Source organism: Salvelinus alpinus, chromosome 14 (genome assembly GCF_045679555.1).
Source record: "Salvelinus alpinus chromosome 14, SLU_Salpinus.1, whole genome shotgun sequence".
NCBI classification, from domain to species: Eukaryota; Metazoa; Chordata; class Actinopteri; order Salmoniformes; family Salmonidae; genus Salvelinus; species Salvelinus alpinus.
Genome location: NC_092099.1, coordinates 43,719,500 through 43,731,378, shown reverse-complemented (window position 1 = coordinate 43,731,378; position 11,879 = coordinate 43,719,500). Strand labels below are relative to the sequence as shown.

The 11,879-nt window shown below is 44.0% G+C and overlaps 1 protein-coding gene across 1 annotated transcript in view; it reads left to right on the top strand.

Moving 5' to 3' along the window:
- The window catches only part of LOC139538935 (G patch domain-containing protein 8-like), a 177,201-nt gene extending 167,304 nt beyond the window's left edge, over positions 1 to 9,897 (top strand). The window contains exons 3-4 of the mRNA XM_071341519.1: positions 3,822 to 3,952; positions 4,343 to 9,897. Of these exons, the coding sequence (XP_071197620.1) occupies positions 3,822 to 3,952; positions 4,343 to 8,381 (4,170 nt within the window). The 3' untranslated portion in view covers positions 8,382 to 9,897. The remainder of the gene's footprint in view (positions 1 to 3,821; positions 3,953 to 4,342) is intronic.
- The last annotated feature ends 1,982 nt before the right edge of the window (positions 9,898 to 11,879 follow it).

The following is an 11,879-nucleotide window of genomic DNA, read 5'->3' as shown; positions in this document are numbered from 1 at the left end:
AAACTTTTACAGAAGCACAATTGAGAGCATCCTGTCGAGTTGTATCCCCGCTTGGTATCCCCGCCTATTAGGTAGTTGTTGTAGAATTGTTAGATTACTTGTTAGATATTACTGCACTGTCGGAACTAGAAGCACAAGCATTTCGCTACACTCGTATTAACTTATGCTAACGATGTGTATGTGACCAATATAATGCGTTTTTTTTTGGGGGGGGGTGAATGATGACCGAGCGGAATAGGCAAGATGCAATAGATGGTATAAAATACAGTATACACATATGAGATGAGTAATGTAAGATATCTAAACATTATTAAAGTGGCATTATTTAAAGTGACTAGTGATCAATTTATTAAAGTGGCCAATGATTTGAGTCTGTACGTATGAAGCAGCCTCTCTGTGTTAGTGATGGCTGTTAAACAGTCTGATGGCCTTGCCTTGAGATAGAAGCTGTTTTTCAGTCACTCTTGGTCCCTGCTTTGATGCACCTGTACTGACCTCGCCTTCTGGATGATAACGGGGTGAACAGACAGTGGCTCGGGTGGTTGTTGTCATTGATGATCTTTTTGGCCTTCCTGTGACATCAAGTGGTGTAGGTGTCCTGGAGGGCAGGTAGTTTGCCCCCGGTGATGCGTTGCGCCCTCTGGAGAGACGTGCGCTTGAGAGGATCTGCAGAGAAGAAAGGGAGAAACTCCCTATATACAGGGGTGCCAAGCTTGTAGCGTCATATCCAAGAAGACTTGATGCTGTAATCGCTGCCAAATGTTCTTCAACAAAATACTGAGTATTATTTCATTTTTAAATGTTCTAATAAAGTATTAAACATTTCTATAACCTGGTTTTGCTTTGTCAGTATAGGGTATTGTGTGTAGATTTATGAGGGGGAAAAACTGTTTAATCCATTTAATACAGAATAAGGCTGTAATGTAGCAAAATCTTGAAAAAGTCAAGGGGCCTGAATTTTTTCTTCTCAGGTATTGTAGAGGTCCTGGATGGCAGGGTTAAAACTACTTAAGGAATGCAATGTTTAGGTAACATTTAATAATTTGCTAACCTACTAAAATATACAGTGTTTGTTCATTTGTTTGTGGATAAATCTATTCAATAATTATAATTTCCAATAGGTAACTATCCACTTTCACTTATTTTTAATCAACCCACTGTGAGATTAACTATAGGAAAATACTTTTTTCTATCTCTCCCCCTCCCGGCCCTCAGAAACGCAAATCCCTGTTGACGTGGAAGCAAAATTAAAATTAAAATCAGAGAGTTTAATCTGAGAAGTTAATCTGAAAACAATTTCATGGAGCTGCATTATCTGAAGCCAATTTTCATTTGTGCGAAAAAATATTTTTGATGAAGTTTAACAGCAAAACACCTTTATTACCTCCCATAGTTCTGAAGAAGTATTTTAATCTGTGCTGCTAGTGCATTATACTGTTGAATGCATGACATACCAAGATAGATACACATACAGTCTGTTAAAAATACATTGAGTTGTAGAGCTGAGGAGTATGAAAAAAAAAGTTTGAAAACGCTGTAAATCGCTCTGCATAAGAGCGTCTGCTAAATGACTAGAATGTAAAATGAGAAAGAAGCCTCTGTCTGAGGATTATTATTCAAGCAGCTTTGTCACTTAGACGTTACGGAGAGGAGTCACAAATTAGTGTCCCTACACAGATTTAGAGATTTACTCATAGTTTATTGGTTGTGTACACAGATTTAGAGATTTACTCATAGTTTATTGGTTGTGTACACAGATTTAGAGATTTACTCATAGTTTATTGGTTGTGTACACAGATTTAGAGATTTACTCATAGTTTATTGGTTGTGTACACAGATTTAGAGATTTACTCATAGTTTATTGGTTGTGTACACAGATTTAGAAATTTACTCATAGTTTATTGGTTGTGTACACAGATTTAGAGATTTACTCATAGTTTATTGGTTGTGTACACAGATTTAGAGATTTACTCATAGTTTATTGGTTGTGTACACTGTTTTAGAGATTTACTCATAGTTTATTGGTTGTGTACACAGATTTAGAGATTTACTCATAGTTTATTGGTTGTGTACACAGATTTAGAGATTTACTCATAGTTTATTGGTTGTGTACACAGATTTAGAGATTTACTCATAGTTTATTGGTTGTGTACACAGATTTAGAGATTTACTCATAGTTTATTGGTTGTGTACACAGATTTAGAGATTTACTCATAGTTTATTGGTTGTGTACACAGATTTAGAGATTTATTCATAGTTTATTGGTTGTGTACACAGATTTAGTCAACACTATGAAATAACACATATGGAATCATGTAGTAACCAAAAAAGTGTTAAACAAATCTAAATATATTTTAGATTTTAGATTCTTCAAAGTAGCCACCCTTTGCCCTGATGACAGCTTTGCACACTCTTGGCATTCTCTCAACCAGCTTCACCTGGAATGATTTTCCAACAATCTTGAAGGAGTTCCCACATATGCTGAGCACTTGTTGGCTGCTTTTCCTTCAATCTGCAGTCCAACTCATCAAAAACCATCTCAATTGGGTTGAGGTTGGGTGATTGTGGAGGCCAGGTCAATGATGCAGGTCTGATGCAGCACCATCACTCTCCTTATTGGTCAAATAGCCCTTACACAGCCTGGAGGTGTGTTGGGTCATTGTCCTGTTGAAAAACAAATGATAGTCCCACTAAGCGCAAACCATATGGGATGGCTTATCACTGCAGAATGCTGTGGTAGCCATGCTGGTTAAGTGTGCCTTGAATTTCAAAGAAAATCACTGACAGTGTCACCAGCAAAGCAACCCCACACCATCACACCTCCTCCTCCATGCTTCACGGTGGGAACCACACATGCATCCTTTCACCTACTCTGCGTCTCACAAAGACACCGTGGTTGGAACCAAAAATCTCAAACTTGGACTCATTAGACCAAAGGACACATTTCCACCGGTCTAATGTCCATTGATTGTGTTTCTTGGCACAAGCAAGTCTCTTCTTATTATTGGTGTCCTTTAGTAGTGGTTTCTTTGCAGCAATTTGACCATGAAGGCCTGATTCACATAGTTTCTTCTGAACAGTTGATGTTGAGATGGGTCTGTCACTTGAACTCTGTGAAGCATTTATTTGGGCTGCAATTTCAGAGACGTGACGAAGTGACTAAGTTCAGGACCTGGTACTGGGTGGAGGCTGGCTAGTGATGACTGTTTAACAGACAGATGGCCTGTAGATAGGAGCTGATTATCAGTCTCTCAGTCTCAGCTTTGATGCACCTGTACGGTCTCTGCCATCCGGATTGTAGCGGGGTGAACCGGCCATGACTCGAGTGGCTGAGGTCCTTAATGATATTTTTGTCCATCCTGTGACACCGGGTGCTGTAGACGTTCTGGAGGGCAGGCAGTGTGCCCCCCCCGGTGATGCGTTGGGCTGACCGCACCACCCTGTGAAGAGCCTTATAGTTACGGACGGTGCAGTTGCCGTACCAGGCGGTGATACAGCACCACAGGATGCTCTCAATTGTGCATCTGTAAAAGTTTGTGAGGGTTTTAGGTGACATTTCAGGTTGTCAGTGGCACTTGAAACGTTTGATCCTCTCGACACGTAGAGATATTTCAAATAGATGCATCCTTTTAGACACCCTCTTATATAGTGCTAGATTAGATGTAGATTGTTTGGTGAGATATTAACAGGTCCAATTACGTAAGCCTTTGTGATATAGTGCACTACTTGGCCCTGGCTAAAACGATTCCACTATAGAGGGGATAGGGTGCCTTTAGGTACGGAACCTTAGAGATATTAACAATCTGTTCTGACTTCCACAGAGGCTGAAGGAGCTGAAGCAGAGAGAGTTTGCCCGGAACGTGGCCTCTAAGACCAGGAAGGATGAGCGGAAACAGGAGAGAGCACTCCGGAGGATACATGAGCTTGCCGAACAACGCAGAGAGATCCATTGGTGGGTACATATGTCCCGGAACATTCCAGGATATGATTCATCACAGATTATTGGTTGAAGTGTGATCTGTCACCGATAATGTATAGGAGGATCCTGACTCTTAACATGTGACGTTGGAGTCAGAAAATATCTCCAGTTCTGATTGTAAACTGATTATAATGAAGTAATTTCAACCAGATTTTCCCACTGTGTAAGCCTATCTTTTATACACTGTATATCGTTTTGATGTAATGGGGAAATTCAGAAGTCTAGGGATGAGTCCTTGCTTTAGATACATGAATCATGAGCATTGATATCATGAAGTGATTGGCCCATAACAATTGAATGCCATGCACAAATGAATATGGACTTGCAAATATTCATTCAAATGTTTATTTTTCTATGTTTCAGCGCTCCAGGCAGTGGTCCCAAGTTCAAGTCCACTACGGTGGCAGTGGAGGGCAGTTTCAGAGACAGCTGTACCGATGGACCTTCAGAGGAGTCCAACAACTCCACAGTTCTGGAGACAGGAACCCACAACCACACCAGCACCAGCACTGGCCTGGCCACCAACAGCAAGACCCAGAAAACACTATACTGGCCTTACACGGGAAAGGCCAAGAAACAGAATTACAACAGGCACAAAATAGCATTCTCATTCTCCTTCCCAAAGAAAGCATCCGTGAAGCTGAAATCTTCGGCCGCCGTGTTCTGTGACAACACAGAGGAGGGTTCCAAAGAATGTATCAGAAGACAGAAGCTCAGAACGCCCTTTGTTGAGTTGAACCTTCTGGACTCTCCTACTGCACAGGAAAAGGGACTAGGTCACGGGACTGTGGAGGCTATTGGCACTCAGCCTGGTGATCTCAGCCCAAACTGTGTTAGTTTTAGTGAGTGGATCCAGAGGTCATCAGATGCACTAGCCAGGTCTGACATCCCGATGCCACCACAGGCCTCACATTTGTGTTCTGTGCTAGTTAACTCTGAGGATATGGCCAGACCTTATGTGTCCTCCGTCTCCCAATTACCTGCATCCCCAGACGACCCAGACACAGTACTAGATAGACAGAACTATGAGGAAACTCAGAGAAACAGCCCAACAGAGGCCGAGCCGGAAACAAGCAAACACCAACAAGCTCATAAAATAGAGGAGAGTGTCTGTGGGGAAGAGGACTCCTCCATTAGCAGTTTCTCTTCTGAGGTCGTCTCCGGTTCTGATGGTCCCCCTGAGAACGACTCCTCCCCCTCTCAGTCCTCTCAGTGTCCTGGGACTGTGAGAGAGGAACGGAAAGGAGAAGACATTACGGTGGTGGTGAAGAACCTGTCTTGTCCTTTCACCAAGCCCAGCCAGCCGTTCTTCTCTGTGCTCAGCAGAGATGGAAACACTGTTCTCCAGTGGCCTACAGAGATGTTGACCTTCACCAGGACAGAGCCCTGTCTCTCCTACAGCTGCAACCCCCTCCATTTTGACTTTAGGGCCTCGCAGCAATGGCAGAGCAGGGCGAAGGTTAGTGTTGGTGACAGTCAGAGTAAGTTATCTGTGGCTTTGTGTATCAGCTCAACCTCTGTCTGCGCTGAGGAACCAACAGATGTTGACAACGAGCGCAACAAGGCCTGCTCTTGGCCAAACCATCATAGCCCTATCAGAGACGGCAGGGAAGCAGTGAAGAGGAAGGATTGTCTCATATGTGAGCACCACACGAGTGACACAGACACAGAAAGCTGCAGCTTGCGACTTAAGAGACACAGCTGTGGGGGATATAGTAGGCACTCAAAAGGTAGGACTCAATCTGAGAAGAGAGCAGCAGGTGGCGAGAAATGGAAATCCAGAGACAGGCGCCATTACAGGAGCCACAAGAAGAAGGGGAGGAGGAGGGGGATGAGAGGAAGGGATGAGGAAGAAGAGGAGCACCACAGAGAGAGGGCGACGGATGGAGGGTTGGAGAGCAATGCAGAGAAATGCAACACATTTCAGAGACGGTCTGAGTGTTGGGAAGGACTTGATAGCCAATTTAGAGTCCCCACTTCACAGCGAGTGCAGCCATTAGAGAAGTCAAAGCAATCGGCTGAGGACAGTGGCTGCACTGTCCCCTTTGCCGCCGAGGACAGGGAGAGGGAGAGAGAGAGAGAGAGGGAGAGAGAGAGAGAGAGGGAGAGAGAGAGAGAGAGGGAGAGGGAGAGGGAGAAGGAGAGAGAGAGGGAGAGAGAGAGGGAGAGGGAGAGGAAGCGTGTAGTGGAAAGGGAGAGGGAGCGTGTTGTGGAAAGGGAGAGGGAGCGTGTTGTGGAAAGGGAGAGGGAGGAGGAGAGAAGAAGACAGGAAACAGCAGGCAGAGTAAATGGCTCAGCGGGCAGCCTCAGCCTCTCGGATGAAAAGGTGTTGGGGAGGAGCGTCAGGAGAGACCCGGTCCATTCATCAACAGAACAGAGAAACACTGCAGGGCATGGCTCAGAGAGCTCACAGAGTCACAACGACACCCCTTGCCCTGAGAAACCTCCTGGGGTTGTTAGACAAAACCCAAGCAGAGGGATGACAGTCACGGCACCAGAGAGCTTAGTCACCGTTACCCAAAAACTAAGCATGGCCCATTCACCCGAGAGGCTTGGTGAAGACTTGTGTGAGAGCAGGGCCCTGAAAAGGAAACGGACAGCATCAATGTCTCTGGCTGATGATGAGCAGAGCCTTGACCTCCAGGGTCCATGCAGTCAGTGTCAGCCAGCTGTAATGGTAGAGCCCAATGGGCCAGTCCAATGTACCCAGTGTCAGTCAACTGTGGTAGAGCCCAATGGGCCAGTCCTATGTACCCAGTGTCAGTCAACTGTGGAAGAGTCCAATGGGCCAGATGGTTCAATGGGTGAGGAGGGGTCTGCTTGGTCTGCCTGTGTTTCCTGTGGTGGGGAGGGGAGACAGAGGAAGAGACAGAGAGGGGCCAGTTATACTCCTCACATCTCAGAACCTCCTGTAGGTCACAATGTTCACATCTCAGACCTTCCTGTATGTCACAATGTTCACATCTCAGAACCTCCTGTAGGTCACAATGTTCACATCTCAGACCTTCCTGTAGGTCACAATGTTCACATCTCAGACCTTCCTGTAGGTCACAATGTTCACATCTCAGAACCTCCTGTAGGTCACAATGTTCACATCTCAGACCTTCCTGTAGGTCACAATGTTCACATCTCAGAACCTCCTGTAGGTCACAATGTTCACATGGCTGAACCTCGTCTGGATGTACTGTCTGTTGACAGATGTAAGCTGAACGTCCAGAGTGAGAATCTAGTGAATACAGCTGTGGAATACCTTGTGGTAAAAGGTAAATTTGCCAGCTGTAGTGCCCTGAGTCAGCCAGCTGTAGAGCACAACAGTAAGTCAATGGGAGGCTCTCCTCAGCTCCAGATTCAGAACAATGTTCCCAGCATGAAAGTCGAATGTTCCTTCTCTCCCTCTCAACCTGGGCCTGGGCCTGTAAGAGATCCCCCAAATCCCCCAGAAATAATTGGTATTACTAATGAAAACAAAAACAGCACTATTTGCTTCCCAAACTCTTCCACTGTTTCTCTCCCGATCATGGTACATCGTATAGGAATGGGTAACATAGGACAAGATTGTATTAGAAGGCAAACGGTGGCAGTGGCTGCCCAGGTCAGTCCACTGGGTGTGAGAGAGATCATCCCCCTGTCCATCCCACAGATGCTTCACAGACAGAAGACGAGTCTGGACAAGTCATGTCAGCACAGTCCCCGGAGCCACCCCACCCACCAGGAGTGCCACAGCCCCCAGCCTACCCAGATTCAGAGGTTTCATCCTGGGGTTAGGGTTCAGGACGAGAGAGGGTTCATGGAGAGCCTGAGACCTGGAGGTACTACCGTTACAGCTAGCCCCTACCACAATCACAGACCACCGTGTTTCCATCCGCAGCACCCGTCTGACGGTATGGAGAAACATCACTGTCTCGTTCAGATCCAAACCCACGTCCTCCACCACCATCAGCAACATCAGGTGTTCCCTGGAAAGATGAAGCAAGTTATGTCTGGGTCTCCTGTCGCGGTGTCCCCTTCCTGTCCTCGCATGCTCCACCCCGTCCACCTGTCTCCATCCCCCATGTCCTCCATGCCAACCAGGTCCATCACTATCCGACACACCATCCTCCACCACCAACATCACCACCGTGCAGCATTCCTCCCTCAGCACCCTCAACCAACTCTCTTACCCCATGTTCTTCCGGTCCCTGTCAGCAGCCTGCCTATGGGGGCAGAAATGTGTCCCTCTGGGCCCTACCCTCCTCCCTTTGTGACCTCACCACCGCAGCTCTCGGTAATGGCCCCGCCCAGTTTACACCACCACCCAATGGCGGTGACATTCCACGCTATGCCCCGTCCAGCCATGTTCCCCTCCATGATGCAGCCACACCCACATCCCACTGTCATCCCTCTACAGCCCATGTTTTTATGACATCACAACTCACTGTCATCCGTCTACGGCCCATGTTTTGATTTACATTTAACGTTACATTTAAGTCATTTAGCAGACGCTCTTATCCAGAGCGACTTACAAATTGGAACATTCATACATATTCATCCTGGTCCCCCCGTGGGGAATGAACCCACAACCCTGGCGTTGCAAGCGCCATGCTCTACCAACTGAGCCACACGGGACCACGTGTGGCTCAGTTGGTAGATGATATCACATCCCACTGTCATCCGTATACGGTCCATGTTTTGATGACATCACATCCCACTGTCATCCGTCTACGGTCCATGTTTTGATGACATCGCATCCCACTGTCATCCCACTACAGTCCATGTTTTGATGACATCACATTCCACTTTTATCTCATTGCTGCACATGTTTTGATGACGTCATCACCTAACATGCCACTTTCAGGAAGTATAGCTTTCAATCGTTTTTTTGTTGTTGTTTTACTTACAAATATTATTTCAAATGTGGGTGAAAGCAACAACAACAACAAAGTTACTGTCAATTTCATCTAGTACATAAAGTAGTATTTTCTTCACGTAACATTCCAAACCTTCTTCAACAATGGAAAGGTTTTTGTAGTAACCTATTCAGAGTATAAGTGATTTTCATTCATACAATATTCTCCAGAAATATTTCCTTTAGAGTGACAATCAAGCATAACTACAGAATTAGGACGTGTGCATATTAAAAACCGGTCTGAGGCAGATTAATTATTAGAGTGTTCTCTCGACTGTATTTTTGCTAGTGATGTGCTTCAATAGTCTACCTTTAGGGCATTACATGCAATACTAGTTCAATTAAACATGAACAGAAGCACAGAAAGTTTTTTTTTTTTTATGCAACGGTACGTGTGGAAGAGTTTCACTCTACATTCATTTTGTTTCCTAAAGGATGACAATTCATTCACGTAACACTCTATTGTACAGCATTCCTCCGTAGTTTCGGACCCCCCCCCCCCCCCCCCAAAAAAAAACAACTTTATTTGGCAAGTAGATTATGCATTGAAAGAATGGGTCTGAGCTGTGGCTGTCCTAATATGGACAAGGTAGGGTTACATGTCTTATGAGTTAGATTTTATACATTAGATAAAAAGTGACAGTGTCTTTATAATCACGTAGCCCTGATTTGATTCTGTACCTAAATCTGCTTACCAAGTGGTTGCAATGCTTCCCCATAGGCCTTCTCCATGTAATTGTAATACAGTAGATATACACTGATGCTGGGATGAAAAACTGTTCTACCGTTCTGCAACTGATTCCACTTGCTTTAAAAAAAAAAAATGTTTGTACATGTTGTAAATTAGCCATATTTATAATCCACTTGCAGGATTTATTGTAAAATACAATTCTGATTTTATAGTGCAAGTTACCCCCCCCCCCCTTTTATGTTTTATCATCATTATTTAGATACAACTATGTTTTTACTTACGTTTTGTCAACAGAATGATGTTGAGGTAAAAATAAATTAAATAAAAAATATATTAAAAAAATATTCCCTCGATTCTCTTTTTTTGTTTCGGATGTGTGAGTCTTTGTTTACAACATCTGTGTTAAGTTGACTTGCTGATAACATGCAGTCGGAGAGAAAGGCATTGAAGGCGTAGTTGTTTGCGGAGGTTGTAAAGACAGAGAGAAAATGCAATGTGGAGGAGATTTGTCTTGGAGATAAAGTGCTGTTGAATATTTCATCTAAAGAGTTTGCTGAGAGAGATTACAACAACGACAAAAAAAAAAAGTGACGGCGGATATGTGGTGTAAATTTAGTCAGTCTATTTTACAATGAGATGCATTAAATCTCCTGCAAGCAAGGCTTGTCAAACACCCCACATGCTGTTTCACCCGCTACAAATGACCTTCAGAGGTCTAAAGCTGTCACTAAAATGGCCGCTGTCACCTCCAGGCTTCTACAGTGCTTTCCAGTATTATTGGTTTATTCGGAACACTGTTATGTTTTGCCAAAGCAGCAGCAAATCCTTCTGGGATTCACACAAAAACACCACAAGTAGCAAAACACTGATACACTGATGGACAATAACAGCCACACACATGTAAAATGAAATGATACACAAACAATAGAATAACGATGTGTGTGTGTAGATAGTGTGTGATAGTGTGTGATAGTGTGTGATAGTGTGTGTGTCATTTCACAGTCCCTATTGTGCAATGAGATGTTGTTTAACATCCACACAAAAAACAACAAACACAACAAGTAACAAAACACTGAGATGCGGTTTATTTGAATGTAATAAAAAAATGTTACATTTTTTTTTTTAAGTATTATTTTAATTGAGTGATTTAAAAGGGTCATCTGCAGTTCAACCAATAACGAAGCTGACATCACGCCACTGATTTGGTAAACAGCTGAGAGATGAGGCTGGGGAAATAAACCCCTTTCAAATTCATAGACAGAGCTACAGATGCAAGGACTGACCTTGTACAGTTGCAGTTCTCCCGTGTTTTGAGGCTACACAATGTTGGTTTTCAATTACATTGTTTACAAACCTCATTTTTTTATTTATTATATTGAACTAGGCAAATCAGTTAAGAACAAATTCGTATTTACAATGACGGAAAAACCCTGACTCCCAAACACAGCTGGATGTGATACAGCCTGGATTCGAACCAGGGACTGTAGTGACCCCTCTTGCTTAGACCGCTGCGCCACTCGGGAGGATGAAGCAGGATTATATTTTGGGGTTTGATGGGGTACGACAGTTGAACTAAGCTCATTCGTAATTCATATTTTCTTCAAGAATCAGTGGGTACATATATATATATATACAGTAATTAATTTAAAAGTAAAGAAATGGATGTAGCAATCGCAGATTGTCGCTTTTAAGGATATAGTCAGGTTAGGTCAAAGTAATGCGTTATCACAAAGTCCTACTTTACAGGTGGAATAACAGGCACCTCGGGGGTTTGTGTTACATGGCAGATATACCACGGCTAAGGGCTGTGTTCAGGCACTCCACGTTGCGTCGTGCTTATGAACAGACCTTAGCCGTGGTATATTGGCCATATATCACAAACCCCCGAGGTGCCTGTTATTCCCCCTGTAAAGTAGGACTTTGTGATAACGCATTACTTTGACCTAACCTGACTATATCCTTAAAAGCGGCAATCTGTTATAAACTGGTAACCAACTTAATTAGAGCCGTAAAAATACATGTTTTGTCATGTATACGGTCTGATATAGCACGGATGTAAGCCAATCAGAATTTAGGGCTCGAACCACCCAGTATTGTTAAAGTATTGTTTCATTGTTCAATACTTGTTTCTGATTGGCTTGAAGGGCATTCTAGAGTGTGCATTTTTTGCACTATAATGCACAGTGTATGCTCCTGCTCCTGGTTACCACGCTGCTTGGTCCTTTTTTGGTGGGTGGTTCTGTAACGGATTTCGTCCTCGTCTGAGGAGGAGTCACAAGGATCGGATCAATGTGCAGCGTGGTAAGGGTCCATAATGAGATATT